The following is a 22,624-nucleotide window of genomic DNA, read 5'->3' as shown; positions in this document are numbered from 1 at the left end:
TTGCCATTTGTATCTTTTGATAATAAGCCCCTCACATGCATTTCATGGCTCCTAATTTTCACCAATTTCCTGGGGGTGGTGCTCATATCCCCGTGATTCCATCCTACAAAGGAGTAGAGTACCTTCATGTACACTTGACAATACCAGGATGTTTAATAAATATCTCTATACCTTCTTCCCCTGTGTTGAGAGAGAGACGGGGGGGGGTGTATACGAGGTCCGACACAAAAATAGCGAGACCCTATAACTCGGGAACCAGGAGTGGGAGGAAAGGGACAAACAGACGGTTATTGAACATGTTCTAACCTGTCAGTGTAACAAGGCTCAACTCGATCGCTTCACTCAGTACAAGTGAACGAGTGTTGAAGTATAGATGTATTCTTACGCTCGGTCAGAAAATGTTGAACTGCAAAACTGAGCAACGAGTTAACATCAAGTTTCTCGTTAAACTTATGAAATCCGCGAAGGAAACTTTTCAATTATTGACTGAGGCTTACGGTGAAGATTGCATGTCTCGTGCACGCGTTTTTGAATGGCACAAACTTTCTCGGAAGGCAAAGAAACCGTGAAAGATGATGACCGCCCAGGCCATCCACACACAGCAGTTACCGATGACAACATGGAACAAGTGCGAGATGTGATGAGGAGAAACCATAGGTTGGGTGTTCGAGAAATAGCTGAGAAAGTTAATTTAGACATGGAAAGTGTTCGACACATTCTAACGGAAGAATTGAACATGACAAAGGTTTGTGCAAAAATGGTTCCAAAAATGCTGTCAGATGAACAATGCTACAATGCTTTGTCTGTGAGGCCATTTTTAGCCAATAAAAACATAACTGTGCTTGAGCACCCACCCAATTCGCCAGACCTGGCTCCCTGCGACTTCTACCTTCTTCCAAAGATCAAGTCCGTGGTCAAAGGAACCAATTTTGTCGGTAGATGAGGTGAAAGCAAAAACGATGGAGCTCCTCAACAGCCTCACAGAACATGATCTGCGGAATTGCTTTGAACTGTGGCAGCATCGTATGCAGCTGTTTGTCAACTCAGAAGGGAACTACTTTGAAGGCGATCACAGTTGATTTTCTTAATTTGGTAAATAAAGAGTTACAGCATCAGTCTCGTTTTTTTTTGTGTGGGACCTTGTATACAGTAGTGTAGTATAGTATAGTACAGTTTCTCCTCGACTTACGACGGGGTTCCGTCCCGACAACCAGGTCGTAAGTCGAATTGGTCGTAAGTCGAAAAGGCGAAAATAATATAGAAATTCTAAAATGGGTGTCTCTTTTTCTTCTCAGCACCACGAGAACTCTCACTTTTACGCTTGCCAGCCATTTTAAAGGGAATTACAAACAAAAATTTTGTCAGTACACAGCGCGATCACTAATGTCGGGACTCGAAAATACGTAATGTGAAAAATATTTTATACGACCACGGCCGTCGTATATCCGGGTTGCCTCAAGTCGAATATGTTGTAAGTCGAGGGGAGACTATAGTACTATATACACTGTATGTTATTTATTGTTTCTTTTATTTCGAACACCTCTACTGATGAAACCCAAGGTTACAGTTTCACTACAACAATCAGTTGAAGAACCACCAGGGTTTTAGGATACACAAGTTATTTCAAAAGTTCGATTTTATACAAAATATTTAATAAAACATTTTTATACATACTTGTACTTTATTAATATCTATCTTAAAAATAAAAAAAATACTGTACATAGAACATATGAACCCCTAATCTAATCAGATACGACTATCAGAACCATAGCCTGAACTAGCTAGAATTTTAGGATACTGTAAATATGTACACTCGCTATAAAAAGCACCTGCAAAAGTTTTTGCTAAACAATATGACACAATGGACGAAGGATTTTGACAACCTTACCGAGACAGCAGGAGTCACAGTGTTCATTTTGAAATCCATCACACCCCACCTTGCATATACTTTCTGGAGCGAGTGTACCTACTACTGTATACTGTACTGTATATCATCAACAGTCAACATACAAGGTTTAAGGTTATTGCAGAAGCTGAGACTCACTTTGTACTCTACATTAGCAGACTTGACCATACACCAATAATTTCACTGTGTATATACAATAACAGCTGAATGAAGATATATTCAGGCTAAATGTGATAAAGATACCATGAGTCAACTGACAACAGGCACGATAAGTCTCAGCAACAAACACTTTACAAGACACAAATCCTCATATGATCCCAAGTGAGAGCTGTTTCAGGTAAACTTTCATACACAACCACCACCTAAATATTAAGTCAGTCTTTCACAATTCTAAGAATAACATGTGGAGAGATTAATTGTCATGCCTGTATATAAAGACTATACTATACAAGTTAAAGTGATTTCCTGTGGTTTAATTACATAAGTTTGCAAACTACTTTTGTACAGTTGTGGAAATGTGTTCCTACACCCCTTAGCCACCAGTTATGGGTTAATAATCCATCATATTTTGTACTGTGTTTGCATCTTGTTAAAAGTATAAAAACATTTATAATTGTCCTTGTATTTCTGAGGTCTGTATGATAGCAATTGCTTTGACTAGGTAACTGCTGTACAGTATACTGTCTATGGATAAACATAAAACAGAGTCGATATTCACTGCAGAGTAAACTCTTTAGTTAATGGGTTTCTCATGAACTGGTTTTCAGTTAAAAGGAACAGCATCATCCTGATAACAACACAGATTGAGTCCAGCATCCTGTTAACTAACATAAATTTGTGTTACTTCCCATGTGATGTGTACAGTGACACCTATGAGTGCTCCACTCTTGTCAGCATCACAGAGCATTGATTAGTCATCTCTGCTGTGAGGAGAGCAATAACTGGTTTCTCAATTCCTCTTCTGGCAGTCTCATATACACTGTGAATTTGATGTCTCTTCATACATCTACAGTACAGGGGTACTTTATTTGTGTATGTAATTTTATATACAGTGTTGTGAGGGTGTACAGTACTTTTGATGGACCCAGAAATTTTTCTCACAAAACAGGATTTTTCACTTAATGTGACTCTCTGCACCAACTACAGTATTATAGTATTAGAAGAATTAGTGTTTTGTGTGTGTGTGTCTTCACACACACACACAAAACACATACAGATAAATAATAATGGGAAAAATCCTCTCACAAATAATCAGAAACAAATGTAATATTAAAAATGTGACAGTCTACCCTCAAGTCTACTCCGGGCTTTGTTATTAATAAATTACCCAGGAAATAAAAGTTTGGTTAACATTAGTTAGGTACAGTACATATTATTATTATTATTATTATTATTATCCCAAAACAGATAGCAAAAGGTATCGGTATCGGCTGATACTTAACTTACCAATACTCATTACAGTAATCGGCAAAACCTAATACTGATTACGGAAATTGACAAAATACAGTACAACACAGTAACTACAGTCCAGTACTGTACTATATAAGTACTTTCTCCTTGCCGATACCAATATCGATTAATCAGTACTTCCCTTCCATGCATCGTAAATATAAATTGTGGTATCACATATTCAACGCTTTTATGAGAGAAACAATGTACAGTTCTATTGATCCTAAAAGCTAACAATAAACATATACTGTAAGGTTAAGTGAAATAAAGTAAAATCCATACTCACCACTCAAAGAAGTGACATCTATCAAAACAGGGTAATTTTCAATTAAAGTTAATCTAAACCAATGTTAAATGGGGGAGACAAGGTTACATTACTGTACATTAAGTTTGGTTATGTTACGTTAGCATTAAGGTTTAATCATCAGGTGAAATACTTCGGGTTTTCTAATCTTGGTGAGATCTGACCTGTGGAATGTTTCACCACTTGCAAAAATTATCCATCAGGTGCAAAGTGTGTTTATCATTGGATAAGTTTTAAGTTTTTCATGATTTTTCTTTGTTCAGTAAACAATGGTCAGTAAGCAGTAATGGTTTGTCTGACTAACTAATGACTCTCAGAGTCTCAATGGTCAATACAGTAATCACATAGTAACTGAACATTGGGTTTGGACTATGCACTACAGTACTGTACTGCCTCAGATTCATCATTAGTTTTTGTTTGAGGGTTTATTTGCAGTTAAATTATAATGAAAACATAGTAGTACTGTACTGTTATGTGCACTGTATATCAGATCACAGCAGATATCTTAATAAAGTCTTTTATGAAAGCTTTGTCTACAGTATGTATATTAGTCTTTAAATAAACAATTTCATGCCTTTATGTTTCCAACCTAGTCACAACTGGGAATTTTTTTTTTAACTGTGTACTGCACATGAACCTCCAATTCACATAAAAAATGAGCAAAATATATCCAATAACTTTGTTGGAAATCTGTGAACCATAGTACAGTATCCTCTGGCTAACACGACACACGTCAGTTCATGAGTAAGTTAAAAAACAATTGCAGTTTGCGTCAAAGAACATTACAAGTTTTACTGAAATTCTAAAACCAGGTTCTCGCTAACCACAGATAAACCTTTAGCTGCCAATAGACCAAGAGATTACAAAAATTAGAGGGAATAACTATGGAAATTACTTTGAAAGGCACATCTATGGATCCTGGGAATTCATAAAGTACAGTGTATTCTGTGTAAATGGAAGCAAGCATAGTAGGGTTAGTATCAGAGAATGTTTATTATCAGTTTTGAAAATTCTCTGAATTCCTAACCCTAGCTAAGCTTAACCCTAAGACCCTGTACAGTATAAATAAATGATTTATCTTATTTCCTTATCTTATCCTAAGCCTACCCTGTTTGATTCCATTTATACAGAACACCCTGTACAGTGTATGGCTTCTAAAAGTTTATCATTTTGTTAGGCAGAATCTGGCCCAGGAGGCATAGGGGTAAAAATAATGTATACTGTACTCTGGTTTATATGCAGTATTTACAAGCAATACAATACTGTACAGTATATTTAGAATAAATACATATTGTTACCAAGAATGGCTAAATCATGAAGGTAGCTTATCTATTGAAACTGAATGATTTAAAAGTTAATTACATGTTTTGTGTTAAAAAAATAAGTAAAGAAAACTACAGGTACATATCCAAAACCCAGCACTTAAAGCTGCTTCAATGTCCAACAAGAGAAGAAGCACATACTGTACATATACAACACGCTTATGGGTACGTGTCCAATGTTCTGCCTTATGGGACAATACAGACAGACCTGGCTGGAAGACCTATTTCATATAGATCAATATTTTGCATAAACCAAAAAACTCATGCACATAATTCCTTTGGTGGAGGGCAATAGGGGATTGAAGTAAATGCCTCTGCTTCAAACTGTATCCTGTCCTCAGGTTTCAACTGGTCCAAAGGTGTGTACAACTCTAATGAATTACCTTGTACAACCGCAGGGGAACTCACTGAACTTGAAGCTCCAGTAGCAGGATGTCCAAACAGTCCAGGAGTTCCCTGGACCACAGTGGGTTGTGTAACTTCAGATGGTTTACCAAATAATCTTGTATTAGTACTCAGTTCATTAGTATTTCCAAATACACCAGAAGGGTTGCTGAAAGGCCCAGCTGCCTGAACATTACCAAATAGACCATTCCCTCCACCAGCTGGTGCATTTCCACCAAATATGTTTGGTGAGCCTTTAATTGCATTAGTACCAAATATAGAGCTACCAGAAGAACCACCAAAGATATGTGATGTGTTTTGTACTGAAGCACTGGGTTGGTTAACTCCAAAAACATTTGGTTTACAAAACACAGATGCTTGCTGTTGTGTTGGCTGAGCTCCAAATAATCCCTGCTGCTGCGGCTGCTGCTGGTTACCAAAAATACCACCTTGCCCTCCAACTGTGTTTGACACCCCAGTTGAGTTTGTTGCCTGTGTTGCTTGGAACCCACTACCTGGAACACTTGTTCCTGTTCCACCAAACAATGAGGGTTGATTCTGAGCATTACTGTTATAGACAATATTTACACCAGCCTGATTCTGTACACTTCCAAAAACATTACCTGGAGTTTGGCCAGTTGTAGAAGTACTAGTACTACCTCCAAATAATGTGCTTGAATTTGTTTGTCCTTGTAAAGCACCAAACAAATTGGTATTTGTTGCATTTTGAGTTCCACTCTTGAACACATTACTGCTGGCTCCTCCAAAAATATTTGAGCTTTGATTTCCAAAACCAGTAGTGTTTTGTGCTCCTAGTGATGACTGCACTCCAAAGACAGGCGTATTACCTCCTCCACTAAATAAAGATGTAGATGAGGACGAATTTCCTCCAAATACTGATGGGGCATAGCCTAGGGGCGGTGGCTTTGCTCCCAAGAGACCGACACCACTGCCTGACTGAGGGGTTGCTCCTCCAAATAGAGTTTGTCCTGGTGGCTTGGAAAACAAACTGGATGGCTTTAATGCTTGTTGCTGCTCTTGTTGTTCCACAGCACTCTTGGCTTGGTGTATGTCTCTCTGAATGAAAATATAAGAGGGCAAAATATGTAAATGCATTAACATGTATACATTTATAATACTGTGTATATATATATATATATATATATATATATATATATATATATATATATATATATATATATATATATATATATATATATATATATATATATATATATATATATATATATATATATATATATATATATATATATATATAATATATATATATATATATATATATATATATATATATATATATATATATATATATATATATATATATATATATATATATATATATATATTATATATATATATATATATATATTATACATATGTATATATATATATATGCAATCATGCCTTTGCTGTAATTCACATCTCAGGAGCACAGACTAAGGAGACTGAATCACACTAAAGTGTGGGAACCCCTGGTTTTCTTCTCTGGTTATCAGCATATACCTGGATTACGCCAAATACATGTATATATATATATATATATATATATATATATATATATATATATAATATATATATATATATATATATATATATATATATATATATATATATATATATATATATATATATATATATATATATATATATATATATATATATATATACATACAAACCTGTATACAGTATATGCAGTATACTGTATATATGGTTACTTAAACACTTTTATCATGTGAGAAAGAAGTGGAGACAATAGAATGTTGTCTTATCGCACGGAAGAAATACTAAAACGTATATCACCAGGTAGTTTCGTCCCAGTCATCATTTGGGTAGCTCCATCCCGGTGACAAAATCCCCCATGCGACTAAGCTACCCAAGACCCATGAAACCCTCCAAATTGCATCCCTTTGGCATCTTGCATTTTTTTAGACTAACAAACTGAGGAGCATCCAATCAGAAAAATTGGAAACTACTATTTTCTTTTCATCTAAGTATCAGCCGGGTCTTCACAAAACTGCAGACAAATGGTGGTCCACTGTGATGAGGTAGACCCACACCTCATTGAGTATTATACAGAACTATGTTTCTAAACTTCACTTGACTGTAATTAATTCATTGCTGTAAAGGTGACTATAATGATCACAAATGAATGTACAGTACAGTATATCCCTGAAATCTACTAACAGGGGGGGTCAGTGAGCTGCATATTTTCAGCACTTGTATTAGCCCTCTCAGCCTCACACGACGCCACTGTGGCGTCGAACATAAAAGGCAAAAAAAACTTTACGCTCAGCCTCGCGACGCCAAAGTGGAGTCCAATGGTCTATATTTTCAAATAACTCAAAACTATTCAGTGAAACTGACTGAACTTTGGATGCCATTTGACAGACGTCGCTTTTGTGTGGGCCTTATCACCTTCCCCGAGATAGTCTTCATCATCGCAGGCATGGCAGCGCAGCATGAAGCCAGTGTCGCCTTATTAGAGCGAGAGGCGGGTGCGCCGGCCGACCCTTATAATATTCCATGAGTTTTTGTTATATTATTTTTCCTTATGCTGCCATATTCTACAAGCTTTGTTCTTTATTTTGGTATACTGTATAGTACATATCAATTAACACCATAATACAGTACAAGGAAAATGTGAATGGAAATCAAGATGTTACTAAACATTTTCCCACTTTTATAACTTATACTCAAAAATGTGGCTTAAATTTCAATAATTTTAAATTTGTTTATGGTTTCATATAATTTTCAGATAATTATACACTAAAAGAGACCCCCATTACAATTATTAAAACAATTCCATGGCAGTGAAATGAGCCCTAAAAATAATATATTTTTCCAAGATATTTTTTCAAAAACCTCCGAGGCTGAGAGTAAGTTTTCATGCACGATGTGTTCTCAGGCTCTGAGGCTGAGAGGTTAAATTGTACTTAGAGAATGATGGTAAGTTTGAGTGGCTGCAATAATAATAACCTCCTTTCCTTAATGTGGTAATCATCCAACAATAAAATATACTAGCATCAAGAAAAGTCAATACAGAATTTCCATTGTTAGAACATGCATAAGACAGTACCGGGTACACAGGATATACATAAACACAAACCATAGCCTGCACAGCTTCTGGGGTGGACATCTTGAGAGCATCACGCAGCTGTTTGTATCTCTGTTGCAGTTCACTCCAGTGTGCTTGCTGTTTGGGGAAAAAAAAAATCAAGACATGATTTGGGGCAAGAGAGGGACTGAGACAGAATCATGAGTGCTTATGTATTTGAGGGTAGTCTGGTTTGGGTATATTTCACTATGAAGCTTTTTGAGATGTGAGACCTTTTGCCTATCTGGTGCATATCAGCTGTGGGGTAATACTTTACAATATTACAAAGGGGTCATATGTGAGGTTCAAAGTTGCCACATTTCTTTTTAAAACCTGTGTGTATAAAGACATGTGTAGTGTACGTTTTTTTTTTTAGGCCAATCCACACAATTTAAATATCTTCTATAAAACATATACACACAGGTTCCATTAACAGGATAATACAGTATACCAATTTTAGAACCCTGATATGAACCCTTAAGACAGAACACGCTGACAAATACAGGAATTAGTGGTACAGGTAATTCTGTACTTCATTGTTGTTTTCTCAAATTACATACAGTATAGTCTCCATTTACGCGGATTTACTTTACGCGTTTCGTCATTTACGCGGCACATAGCCAGACACGGCAATCATCAGTTACACGGTACATTCCATCATTTAAGCGGCACGCGGGAGGCCCAGACGCGCCAATTATTAGTTACGCGGTCCATTCTTGACCATATGCAGGAAGCGGCGCAGGGAGAGTGCGCAGTATGTTGCTCTTACGTTATCGCTGATGTCATATGACGTTTCGGACTGTGATTGGGACACGATCCTACTCTCCCCCCCTCCGCTTAGCTTGATTGGTCTAATGTAATACGACGTGTCTCTGCCCTGCCGGAGGGTGAGTCGCTGACTGCTTTCGCGCCCTAGTCTCATTGTTCTCAGTCTCCGCCACAGATACTGTTCTCTTGTGCCCGCTAATCCGGCTCAACAATGGCGGCCTGCTGACCCCCACCACCCCGAAACCTGAACTACTCTGGACCTAAATACCAAAGGCAGAGATAACGCTTTTAAGCTATGAAGTAAAATACAAATCATGCAGGAGTTGGGGAAGGAACGACAAGTTGATTTTGTGCGCCAGCATGGCGTGAACGAATCTACGATCCGGCCCATCAAGAAGGATGCCGCCAAGATCAAAGAACACATGAGCATCACAAAGTCTGCAGGTTCGCTAACGGTTAAATATTGTCAGAATATGCGTCAGCACTGAGGGTTTACAGGAGCTACCGACTATTAGGCTAGAAGGAACATGGCGGTGGACACCGCTGCAGTGATTCGCGTTCAGAACTGCACGAAGCAGTGGCGCGAAAAATGGGAGCAGAGCCCAACACTCTTACCGCTTCCGGCTGGATGGCTGCAAGGGCTTAAAAGACGTGAATAAAATAACAAACATTGAAATTGTTGGTGTTGGTGCTAGTACCGACCATGCTGCGAAGCGAAAGTGATTTCTCCTCCATTCTACGAGAAATTATGGAGGAAGGAAAGTACACCGACAACCAGGTGTGTTCAACATGGATGAATCCAGTCTCTATGAAGAAATTACCTTCAAGACATTCGCTAAGTCTACAGCAAGTGTAGGGGCCGGAAGCTGCAGAGAAGGAGCGATCACCGTCCTGTTCATCACCAATGCCTCCAGCACCTGTAAACTCCGTTGTTCAGATCCACACAGCCCGCAAGCCAGACGCTTACAAAAAACCTGGACATGACCAAGTTAAATGTCCACAGGCTAACCGCACGAAGGGCGTGTGATGCCACCACTGGTCTGTCCTCACCTGGTTTGGACGACTGTTTCTGTTCCTGACGCTACAATTCTGCAAGCAACATAATGTCTCCATTTAACATTTTGCTGCTCCTGATAACGCACCAGACACTCGCCCCTATTGCTGCATCACACCCTAACAAAAGTGGTCTTCCTTCCAACACTACATCATTAATCCAGCCCATGGATCAAGAGTTGATATGTAATGTCAAGGCTAAAGAAGCTCTGCCTCAGTGACTTGACCTAACACCAAGGATGAATTATGGAACCTGGAGGACACCGAGAGCGAGTGAGACGGTGATCCAGAAGAAGAGTTGGCGGAGCATGAAATGCGCGCTGCCAAAACAGTTTTGGGAATGAAATTTTAACGCCAGAAAGCTGTTGATTTCTTTTTGGGTGGAGGCATGGGGCAGCTGTTGTCTGTGGCAGCAGATTCTTCATGCGTGGTGGCATGTGTTGCAGGCATCCCAGGTGGGAGGCAGAGTCAAGCGTGGCTGGTAAGGTTCAGCCTGTTGCAGCGTATTGGACCTTGCAAGAGAGGTTGCACAGAGTGTTACAGCTGCAGGCTTCTCCGAGACCAACCAACGCATTTACATCCTCGAGGTAATCAGGCAATCTGGAGGTGATCAACACGACTTACTGGAAGATGATGACGTAAGTGAGGCTGCAGGTAAGCAGCAGAAAAAGAAGAACAAAGATTAACTCAGTGATGTAAAGGAAGCCATCGAGTATGTCGAGAAAGCTAAGTCTATCCTTTTCAAACGACTCCAGTGAATCACCGCTATGAAGTTACTTTCAGTAACCTCCCTGTTGCAATCTATAGAGCCGCATGTTCAGTATCACGATAAACATCAATGCTAGTCGGCCAACGCAATATTACGGGAGCCCGCCGCTACCACAGCCAGCTTAAGTCAGTGATAGTGACAGTGACGTATATGGACTTTGAGGGGTTTGTCAGGAGGCCCTGCAACCTCTGAATAGATAATGATTCACCAGAGGGCCACTAATCTGCTCCTGAACCAGTCAGCCATCCCCGTATGTCAATTTCCATCTCTTTTCTACTAACGTAATTGTTAAACACCTTCACATTTGTACAGTAGTGTATTTTTTTTATTTAGATATTATGTGTGTGTCAATACCATCATAAAATTACATGTTATTTTTTACTACAAGGTACGTGTGATTGTGTCGGAAAAAGTGAAGTTTGGGAGTCGGCCTAGTCTCTGCTCTAATTAATCCCATATGTTCTGTTATTTCATTTACGCGTTCCTTGCTTTACATGGACCTCCACGGGTTCAATTGACCGCCAGAAATGAGGACTATACTGTTGAAAGCTCCAACAGACCTTGGTAGAATGTTATCTATATCAAATAAAGGGCAAATTATGATCGAAGAGATTCTGCAACCAAATGAAACACTCGGTAATTCTTCATACAGCATATATTCTTTTTGTGAAATATTACACTTTATTCAGAGATACGATATGTAATTAAAATAGAATATAGTACTGTACTTACGTAAGTACTGGAAGTATTTGTCTTCACAGCATCATATGCTCTTACTCTGAGTTCTTCAAGTGAATGATCTGAAAACCCCATGAGAGGGTGACAACCTTTCAGTGGAAAAAAGCACGAGAACAGCCACTGGCCACTACGCTCCCACATGTTCATCTCCCCACTCACTTGTTTCCTGTAATATGTATGATATACAGTATTTAAATTCATGTTTCATTGCGTTCATCTACATAGAAGCTTAATATAAATAATGTATGACTAAGTTTATATTAACTGAAGCAAAGATATACAACATAAAAATATTACAGTGCTCTTGCAATAGTGTACAGGTACTGTACAACAAACAAGGACACACTACACATAAACTCTCTCTTTCTCATGAAGAGATCAAATGACTTCCATACATGGGTATCCTGCATCTTCAATGTTTGCTTTGATAAATGCTTCCCGCTCAAGACTAAGTCAGTGAAAACTGTATCCATTTCCAAACCCTATATCACAAGCGAAATTAAGATATTAAAGGAAAAACACAACCCAAAGGTAATTTGCAAAAAGACCCATAACTTTCGGTGATGCTTACCGAAGTATCAGAAATAGAGTAACACAAGCAGTTAGAAATGCCTCACACTATATTTATGTTGTTTAAGTCTAGTTACAAGATCTTTACCTGTCTGGCCTAAGTAAAACATATTACAGGACATTCCTTGCAAGGAACTTTATAAATGCAACCAATTGTGTTGTTGGGGGAGTTCTTGATTAACATTTGTTTAACAGTGCATGAGTTTTTAAATGCCACATTGACATTCCAGGTTTTTAGTTGTAGAGGAATGTGTGAGAAATTTTGTGAAATGGTAATATTAAGATATTCTTATGGTCATGGGTGGGCTTTGGATCAGTTCTATAAAAAGTTTTCTTAGTAATGTTTCGCATTTGTCTATAAAGATCTAGGGTATTTAAAGTTTGAGCCTCAAATGAACAAACAGAGCATTGATTCCTGTCCTGTCCAATGCTCTGTTTGTTCATTTGAGGATAAATAAGCATTGCATTGACTGGGATAATGCTCCTCAATATTAATACTTTGTTATTCAATTGATAGTTGGAACATCATAGAATCTAGTCTCATTAAACATACCAAGCATTCAACATGAATTTGAGTAATGGCATGTACAAACTGGACAATTTTGTAATTAAGAAGATTTGTAACCAGGTGAGAAGGTCGGGTCACCTTACCCTCTGACCTGACTACCGACCGTTGCGGTGCTATTTAAAGATTAGTAGGGTCATTACCTAATACCTGATTTATTTATATATATATATATATATATATATATATATATATATATATATATATATATATATATATATATATATATATATATATATATATATATATATATATATATATATATATATATATATATATATATATATATATGTGTGTGTGTATATATGTATATGTATGCATAATTAAATAAACAAAATAATAATAATAATAAAAAAATAATAATAATAACTAATAAATAATAAAATAAATAAATATTGAAGTGATAACCGTGGTAACATTATGAGATGTACAGTGGTCCCTCGGTTAACGAGCGCCTCGGTTAACGAGATTTCAGTTAACAATTTACCTTCCATTAGATTCCTAACTTCGGTTAATGAGCAATCCCTCGATTAACGAGTTTTTTACGAGCCGACTTCAACATGTTTTCACTTGCATTTGGCGATCCATCAGCTGCAGTATTAGTCCGCCAATACAGTAAACGGTTTTAGGGCTTAAATTCCTTACTATTTTAGTAAATATCAAGAAGTTTATACTATTCAATAATTTTAAAAGTTTAATATTAACTTTTTTAGTAATTTTAACAATTATTGAACATAATTGAAGGTAAAGAAACTAGTTTCTGGCGTGCCATCCAGCCTGTTAACACACCAGACAGGCGTTAGTCTCTCTCTGTTTTCAGTGGAGGTAACATCTTGCTTGAGACTCTCTTCAACTAAACGCTTTTTTCTGTGTTTCCAAGCAAATTATTGGTCACTTTGAAATATATTTTACATATTGACAATATATAATGCAGTGCAGTGTTCATTTAAAGAAAATAATCTTGAATTACACCAAGAGAGCTAAAATTTTATGGGTGAAATGGCACCATGGGGTGACTTCTCTTCCACCCCAATGCCTTCTCTTCTTCCTTCTCCTCCACCCCCATTCTAATTCCCATCATCATCATCATCATCCAGGAGCCTTCTACATACACACCTCAAAGTAAGTGTACTTTTCTACCTTTTTTGTTGAATTTAGGCAATTTTCGGTGAGCTGGAACCAATTACCCAAAAACCCATTGAAACAATGGTTTCGGTTAACGAGTTTTTCGGTTAACGAGCAACCTGCTGGAACGGATTGTGCTCGTTAACCGAGGGACCACTGTACTTATTACTACCATGCTATTGTACTATTCCAGATGATACTAAATGTTACATAATACTTCCTTGAGATAAATGTATAGTATATATCAGGTGCCTCAAAGAGAGCTCAGGTTCTCAACTGGCTCAGCCATGTTAATATTGTTATTATTATCCACTCTGTATCTGTGTTTTTCTCGCTAAATAAACTGTTTCAATTCAATTCAATTCAATTCAATGTGAATCAGTAAGTCACACTTATGCTATTTACAATATTCACCATAGTCTTAGAGTAGACTAGGTGACAGTAACATTGTATATAATCCTAGGCAAATATACTGGTACACTTACACAAAGTCTTGGAATTCTTTGGTGTCTTGCTGTGTGCTAGCTTTTCCAATAAACATATTGCCAGCACTATTTCCTGGAAAGGCATTTGTCATCCCAGTGCCACCTGTGGAGACAAAGATACTGAAAAATATAATTGTTCCTTTGATGTTGGCCTCCAGTACTGCATAAATAAAACACTACTCTAAGAGACAATTTATCAAGGAAAAGCTTTTACCCTTTCAAGCCTTATCCCTTTATAATAATGTACAGGGAGACTAAAGTCATAAGCACACTCTTAAGTGATGAAAATAAGGTATTGTACTGTACACAAAGTTCTACATGATAGTTTTAGTCAATTGCAATGATACTGAGGACATGGTTGCATTCTTACAATACTGCACTCATATCACCATTTATCAGCCTACTAGCCATTCAGGTCTATTCTTTCTTACTTTGTTATGACCTTTATTGTCCAGCGTTAAAATACAATAATTTGAGTCAGTTATAATGTTTCACTTTAAATACCATCAACCCCTCTTCTAACACACCCAACTCCTGTACAGTACTCCAATACTGTATAAAACCTCACAGATGCCACTTACCCCATCACTCTAGTTACATGGTTATATAAGCACCAGCTACTGAAGTGAAAGACATCCTCTCAATTCACATCATAACTACTGTACCAACAATAAATATTTCATCATAGGTACTGTACCTTTGTCTTGTGGATGCCTATTCCAACATCGTGTGTCATATTTGCTAGTTCCCTTCTGCCATAAACTGCCAATTTGCTTATTGTTACCGACATCCAAATTCTGACGAAGAACTTTACCTTGATCCTGCATATACCTATTCGAACATCTTGTGTCGTATTTGCTAGTTCTTTTCTGGTAGATAATGTACTTTTCCTTATTGTTACTGACATCCAAATTCTGACAAAGAACTTTACTGCATATACCTATTCGAACATCTTGTGTCGTATTTGCTAGTTCTTTTCTGGTAGATAATGTACTTTTCCTTATTGATACTGACATGCCAATTCTGATGAGGAACTTTACCTTGGTCCTGTGGATGTAAATTCCAACATCTTATGCCATATTTGCAAGTTCCCTTCAGGTAGAAATTGCAGACTTGTTTATTGTTACCGACACTCGGATGCTGATGAAACATTGCATAGGTCAGGTTCCTCGGTTTCAGTAAGTACTTGTACCAGGTCTGCAACCACTATGTCTGAAAAGTCATTAACATGATAAAACTCCAACTTATGGAAGAACTTCATATACAGTGATTACAGTATACCAAGATATATATAATTTCAAAGTAAAAGTTTCATTACAAAATACTGATTATCTTTCTGGATCTCGTGAAGATTTGGAACCCTAGCTTATTTCAATTGATGATGGCACATTCTTATACTAAATGGAGGGGTTAGGTAAGTTAGCCTATGGCAATTACGAAAACGCAGTGGGCCATGTCCTTCCGCAAATTGAAAAGACCATTGTCACTCTATATACAGCAGTACCAAATTTTAGCATAACACATCACTGAGTATTGCCAAACAACCAAAAGTGTACAGTAAACTGTATATTGCTTAGTGGTTCATTCCTGCTAAAATCAGACCTAGTTCAGTATTTTTATTTTCAATTTGCAAAGAGTTGAAGGCATTGAGACCACAGCCTACTTCACATTTCTTAAATATACTAAATAAACAACTTTCTTTGATTATCCTTGACTAATCAACTTTTAGTTCACCATTGTTTATACTGTATACTGTACCAGTCAGGTTAGATTAGGGTAGGTTAGGTTGAGTTGGGTTAGGTCAGGTCAGGTTAGGTTATGTTAAATACATAAAACAGACGATTGTCCAAGTGGGATTTAATCACTGAAGTACTGTATCAACGCTGTGTGTGTACACCATGAACCAAGGTGAAATTATATAATGACTCTCATGGGTAAATCTCTATCTCAATTATTTTTTTCTAATAATGTATCAATCACCTCCAAGTACATTCAAATATAAATGCATTATATACATTTGCTTTTAGATATCTAGATAGCATTTTAATTACAGAATATTCGTTGTAATGTTCCCCAACCCAGAAGTCTGAGCATTTTATATTAGTTACATAATAATACAAATTCACACTGGTTCATCATGTAGGTTGTGATAAAAAATAGACTTGATCAAGGTAGATTTTGCAACTTTCTTCACCTGACTAATATGTAGACAATATAAATTATTTATTTTTACTTGTAAGACTTAGATAAATATATTGATAATCAGTTGGTTAGATAGATGATGCAGAAGACAAACTATACTGTACGGGGGTGTGTACTATACTAAGTTACTGTATTGTCAATATAAATTATTTTTCTATATGTAGTACTCCTGGATAGATAAATATATACATAATATAGATATAGATAGATAGATAGACGGATAGATAGATGGACAAAAGATATTTGTGTAGGAAGATAGTCATACACTCACATTGGCTCACGAACAACTTCTCAATACAGTACTACACTCAATTTAGTTTAACTTTAGCAACTTCATCCCCCTAAAATGTAAAAATTCCTTACCATTGATAATAACTTCAGACAATTTAAAGATAAAGGACACAAATATTAGTTAAGACGAGATATTCAACACACTACACACACACATGGCAACACCTGGCAGCTTCCCCCTACCATGTTTAACGGAATTTTTTTTATTTATCGTTTCACCGCTTATCAGCTTACTGGCCATTCAGGAGGTGGGTTTATTCTATTGTATGTGTTTTATTGTAAAGTGTTTGTACAGGAGGAAACATGAGATCACGGAAGAAACTTATGATACATGGGAAATAACCTTCTTAGTTCTCACTTTTGCCCTGAGCTAGGACTCGAACCCAGGAGGATAAACATGAGTGATGTACGTGCTCTACTACCATTATCATGGGGGTATACCTCCATAACCATAATATTTTTTTTTCTCTCAGTAAAATCGTTATAAAAGTTTACAGTTTGATTCGTCTTGAATATGTACAACGTAGGTATTCAGTGTACAAAGATAGAAATATATAAAATTTAATATCTTTCTTGGGCTATCCTTGGTTAATTGGAGTTAATATTTGCTGAATCGATGTGAAATTAATGATCTTAATGAATAAATATATACCGGTATATCTTGTTCACCTGATAACTTCATTGAGTAATGTTACCAAAGAATTAAGTAATCACATGTAAACAAAGAATTTGAAATCCTTCATTATGCACTGATGTAGTACACACGGTCAACTTTCAAGTGAAATTTAAATTCAAACTACCTGATTTATGAAGTATGTTTCAAGAAAATAATTTGAAATTCACTGGCACAAGCCCCAAACAGTGCCACCATTGCTGCCATATCCTGTCGAATCTACACTCGACTTCCTGTTTGTGCTCACACGTTTGGAACATTGACACGAAATAACTATCTACTGAATAAAGTCTGACAGGCGTATTAGAGAAGTACATCAGGAATCACAAAAAACGCATATATTTCAGGCAGATCCGACAACAGCGCCACACCCAAAGCAATCCCCGCGTGGGTGGCTCTCTATCCCTCCTCCACACCCGGGAGAAGTTTAACTGCCTCATACTCCCAGCTATAACCACCATAGCACACGGCGACGACATCCTGGTATTACTACGTGAAAATCGCCCTGCGTTCTTCAGTGCCACTACTTGAAGATCACCCACATGATACACACACCACCAGTGCCTAGATGGAGGCTTCCCAGGAAAGATACAGTTTGTCGTCATTACTTCACTACAACAGGTGGCTAATTCAACCTTCTCCAGAACTAGATGATGGTCTGTGTCTCCTCCACTCCTTCTTGACATCTTATAACAGTCAAGTACAGAGTGGGCGTAAGCTAGATCTTGAATATGTCAAGAAAAGACTATGTGAAGAAACGACTACCTACAGTGACTATTATCTACGAGGAGCAACTCTAATGGACGAGTATAACAGTAAGTGTGGTGATCACGTCCCTCAAGCATTAGCTAATAGTTTTAATGTCAATATAAATATCTACCATGAATATTACGCCGACTGTGTAGAGACAATCAGATTATCACCCTGCAGTGGTCACTCCACCATGACAATATTACTACACCTAAAGGAGAACCATTATAATGGCATCATTGAACAGCAGCATCCGTCTCATCACCAGCATCCATCTCATCACCAGCATCCATCCACCACATCATCATGGACAGATGACCTCCAGTTACCACTTACCTTACCAACATCATGGGGGAAGGGTCAACATCGCCCATCACCCACCAGCCCAACATCAGTGCTGGTAAGTGAATATCAACCATCACCCATCAACTCAACAGCATGGAGGAAGGGTGATCATCGGTCGTCATCTGCCAACCCAGCATCATCGAGGATGGATGAGCATCAGCCGTCACCAGCAGCCGTGCCACTGGCCACCCGTCACCAAAACTACACCAATAAGGTAACACAACAAGCAGGTAGACAGCCTCAGGACCTTTGTATTTATTGTAGAATGGGGGTGTGTAGTCAAAGCCCTGCCATAAAGTGTAGTTTGTGTGAGAAATGGATGCACGTAGGATGTAGCCGCAGCACCATGACCAAGGAGGAACGTGGCAAGATAATGTCTCGTGGTGTTGAAGTTGTCTGTAATGTATGTGTAAAATATCACAAATCTGCACCAAATAACAGTAAAAATGATGCCTTTGAGTGTTTTAAGAATAGGGGACTGCATTTTGTGCACATAAATATCAGAGCATTGTTTCGTAAGATGCCGGAAATTAAAATTCTCTTGTTTAAAACCAATGCTGCTGTATTTTCCATCTCAGAGTCATGGCTGGATGAGTCTGTCACAGATGAACAGATTGGAATTGAAGGTTACAGTTTAGAACGTCTTGACAGGAACAAATATGGAGGTGGTGTGTGTGTTTATATAAGAAATGACTTGACTTATAACCTGAGATCAGACTTAATTGATAATCATCTTGAGGGCTTATGGCTGGAAATATTGTTACCTAAAACAAAGCCAATACTGGTTGGTGCATTCTTCCGCTCACCTTATGATGGTCAGTTTTTGGAACACTTTGACAGAATATTATCTAAAATTAGTCCTGACTGTGAAACAATAATACAAGGTGACTTTAATATTTGTTATGGACAAGAAGGTAATGGGTCATATGAAAGGTATAAACAAACCCTAGATAAAAACGGTTATAAACAGCTAATCAACTCCTCGACCGTGGGATCAAAGGTCTCAGCCACCATACTAGACCATGTAATATGTAGCAGCCAAGACAAAATCAGTCAGGCAAGTGTCATCCCTATAGGACTTAATGACCACTTTATCACTTACTGCTGTAGGAAAAAAATTAGAGAAAAAATAGGACAGCACAAGGTCATCAAAATGAGATCCATGAGGAATTATAGTAAAGAAATATTCCAAAATAAATTACAAAATATTGATTGGTCACAAGTGACACACTGCATGGAGGTAAACATGGCTTGGGAGAAATTCGGAACTATTTTTATCGGTGTTCTGGACGATGTAGTGCCATTACAGGATACCAGAATAAAAGCTAGGACTGAACCTTGGATGACGACTGAGATATTAGAATCAGTCCGATACAAAAACGAGCTCTTCTATAAGGTAAAACAACATCGACATGATGAAGAGTTACGTAGAGAATTTTGTAGGGTTAAAAATAAAGTACAGAGAGATATAAAGCGAGCAAAGGAAGAATATAGTATGAACAGTAAGAGTGAGGAACAGGAAAATAATCCCAAAACACTCTGGCAACAGCTAGAAGCCCTTGGATACAGCCACAAGCCAAAAGACCATTCTAACATAGTGCTAAATATTCATAATGAAATCTGTCATGATGCATCTGAAGTACGAAAGTATTTGAACTCCTATAATACAACAGATGCCCCAATATTAGTCAGTAAATTACATATTGCCTCACAGAATGACAGTCAGGACACAGATACTTCTAAATCCTGTCATCTAAAAAAAGGAACCACTCCAAACAGTCTTGAACTCCATACTGTGTCAGAGGACTTTGTGTTAGAAGAGCTAAATAAATTAGATCTCTACAAAAGCACAGGTCTGGATGATAACCCGGCCAGGTTTTTCAGGGATGGTGCCTCTGGATTAAAAACTCCTTTAACACATTTAATTAATCTCTCCATTAGCAAAAATACTGTGCCAGATGATCACGAGTTTGCCGGAGTTACTTCCATTTTCAATTACAGTGGTGCAGATGGAGGCAGTTATAAGTCAGATAGTGTTCTATGTATTGTTTCTAATATCTTACAAAGAGCTGTGTGTGCTCAGGTAGATAAATATATGGCACAATGATGCTCTGTACCCGTCAGATTACCCTCAACTACTTATCTAGAGCAATACAGTCATTGTAAATATTTTAGTAATGAGAACCATTGCTTGGGTAAAATGTCTATATTGATGAGAGCCTTGAAGATTAAGAATCCCAACATAATTCACTTTATGATTAAACACCATATTGTAACTTAACCAAACCTAACCCTAAACATTTAACATACACTGGAGTTCTTAATCTTCATGAGATCATAGAAAAGTCCAGTGCCTTCTAGCTGAGGCTCAAAGGACCCAATGCTTAGCTCTCATGCAGTAATGCTTGGACTAGTTCCTGTTTATCAAAGTTCTTCCTTAATGCATTCTATAAATTAAATTACAAATTCAAAGCAAGTTGGATATGGATGCAAGAGATCATGTCATTCACAAAGTTTTAGAAACATTGGACATAATAAGTGTGGCAAGTAGAGCATAGAAGCTGAGGTTAAATCATGTTTTTAATATTGTTATTGTTTGTGTCCAGGATATCTTGAACACACATTATAAGGATGAGGATCTGAACCAGCAATGCACTAAGAGCAATATTGTTTTATGGTACCTGGTGTATGTTGTCAAACAAAAAGCACTTTCTTGTTTCACCTATAAAGGACTATTGCAATTTATCTAACTACTGTACCTGTTTGTTAAATCCATTAGTACTGTAATATCAAATGATTCAGAATTAAAATTAGAAAATACAGTGCTGGTGAAGCTATGGCAAGAGAGTGATTTTTTGTAATATACTGTACAGTACTGACTTAAGAACATTATATTGTAGAAATAATTCACCTACATACAGTGTAGTGCTTGGTACATTTTGTTACAAATATGTCTAATTTTTAGGTTTTTTTTTTTTATTGTTTAGTTTCCACAAAGGACCCCAATGAAAATAAGCTTTTAATGACTGTCTGGGGTTATCCAAGGTCAAATTTATTTACTTTTTTACTATTGTTTGTATATTTGCACATATGTACTTGTTAAAGCAGTGTGAACTTATATTACAATTTTACTGAATAAATATCTGCCTGCATATCAGTAACTATCTTCTCATTTACTTATACTGTACAGGTACTTTATTTTGCTTCCACTGTTATCTTAAGCAAATAAGTATTACTGTATTGGTGGTGTTGGTGATACAGTGTTAAGCCAATAATGCACATATCACTCACTACTGTAAGTCCTGGGTTCAATTCCTAACCCAGGTAAGATGAAAAAAGAGCTGGATACTCAAAAGGATTCACAGTATGGTATCTCCCAGCTGACTCAGGAGGTTGGAAGTCCCCTGTGTAGCGATACTCCAAAAAAATTATAACTGCCATATTGTAACGTCACGCATTACATCTGGAGGCCGTAACTTACAGGCCCTTCGGAGTTCTTGTAATGGAATAAAGCCCTTACATAATTATATAGCTTGCATATTTTCAGATTACATAAATAGAATATGCCTACCAAGCTATGACAAACCCCCATTAAAGCTGTTTTATCAGAGAATACTGCAGAAAATACAGTACCTAAAACCTCTCCATCTGAAAATTTGGGTGTCTTTCGAGAGCTGGGTCTTCCGTCTTCAGCTATTTAAACTTCAGTAAAGGTGGAGGAGATACTGTAGTTAGCACCATAAATTACTTATGGAATTGAACCAAAATTTCTAGAGATATTATTTGCATGATACTGTACATGAAAATGGG

The 22,624-nt window shown here is 37.3% G+C and overlaps 2 protein-coding genes across 6 annotated transcripts; one reads left to right on the top strand and one right to left on the bottom strand.

The window, feature by feature from the left end:
- Window positions 1-1,635: 1,635 nt before the first annotated feature.
- Window positions 1,636-17,248, bottom strand: LOC121875912 (nucleoporin NUP42-like). Of its 4 annotated transcripts, none has more exons than XM_042380655.1 (6): window positions 17,119-17,248; window positions 15,594-15,765; window positions 14,554-14,656; window positions 11,803-11,974; window positions 8,493-8,579; window positions 1,636-6,442 (listed from the first exon to the last, which is right to left on the bottom strand). In XM_042380655.1, the coding sequence occupies exons 2-6, from the start codon at window positions 15,703-15,705 to the stop codon at window positions 5,243-5,245; spliced, it is 1,674 nt and encodes a 557-aa protein (XP_042236589.1). In that variant the 5' UTR covers window positions 15,706-15,765; window positions 17,119-17,248; the 3' UTR covers window positions 1,636-5,242. The 4 variants fall into 4 exon arrangements, with proteins under 4 accessions (XP_042236589.1, XP_042236592.1, XP_042236591.1 ...); XM_042380658.1 differs by lacking the exon at window positions 17,119-17,248 and adding an exon at window positions 17,027-17,097; XM_042380657.1 differs by lacking the exon at window positions 17,119-17,248 and adding an exon at window positions 16,748-16,912.
- Window positions 17,249-17,833: 585 nt separating this feature from the next.
- On the top strand, window positions 17,834-21,971 carry LOC121875911. Of its 2 annotated transcripts, none has more exons than XM_042380653.1 (2): window positions 17,834-18,534; window positions 18,907-21,971. In XM_042380653.1, the coding sequence occupies exons 1-2, from the start codon at window positions 18,288-18,290 to the stop codon at window positions 20,919-20,921; spliced, it is 2,262 nt and encodes a 753-aa protein (XP_042236587.1). In that variant the 5' UTR covers window positions 17,834-18,287; the 3' UTR covers window positions 20,922-21,971. The 2 variants fall into 2 exon arrangements, with proteins under 2 accessions (XP_042236587.1, XP_042236588.1); XM_042380654.1 differs by having other exon boundaries at window positions 18,405-18,534; window positions 18,738-21,971.
- Window positions 21,972-22,624: the final 653 nt, after the last annotated feature.

Source organism: Homarus americanus, unplaced genomic scaffold (assembly GCF_018991925.1).
Source record: "Homarus americanus isolate GMGI-L3 unplaced genomic scaffold, GMGI_Hamer_2.0 scaffold14730, whole genome shotgun sequence".
NCBI classification, from domain to species: domain Eukaryota; kingdom Metazoa; phylum Arthropoda; class Malacostraca; order Decapoda; family Nephropidae; genus Homarus; species Homarus americanus.
Note: the sequence above shows the minus strand (reverse complement) of the source record. Positions and strands in the feature narration are given on the sequence as shown.

What these genes read in the sequence shown, in the direction of transcription:
- LOC121875912 (XM_042380655.1), bottom strand. Translation starts at nt 15,705, where the DNA reads ATGTTTCATCAGCATCCGAGTGTCGGTAACAATAAACAAGTCTGCAAT. An exon ending in TTTACATCCACAGGACCAAG is followed by an intron (nt 14,657 to 15,593) that starts GTAAAGTTCCTC and finishes TTGTCTCCACAG; the next exon opens with GTGGCACTGGGATGACAAAT. An exon ending in AAAGAATTCCAAGACTTTGT is followed by an intron (nt 11,975 to 14,553) that starts GTAAGTGTACCA and finishes TACATATTACAG; the next exon opens with GAAACAAGTGAGTGGGGAGA.
- LOC121875911 (XM_042380653.1), top strand. Translation starts at nt 18,288, where the DNA reads ATGGAGGCTTCCCAGGAAAGATACAGTTTGTCGTCATTACTTCACTAC. An exon ending in TCTAATGGACGAGTATAACA is followed by an intron (nt 18,535 to 18,906) that starts GTAAGTGTGGTG and finishes TCAACTCAACAG; the next exon opens with CATGGAGGAAGGGTGATCAT.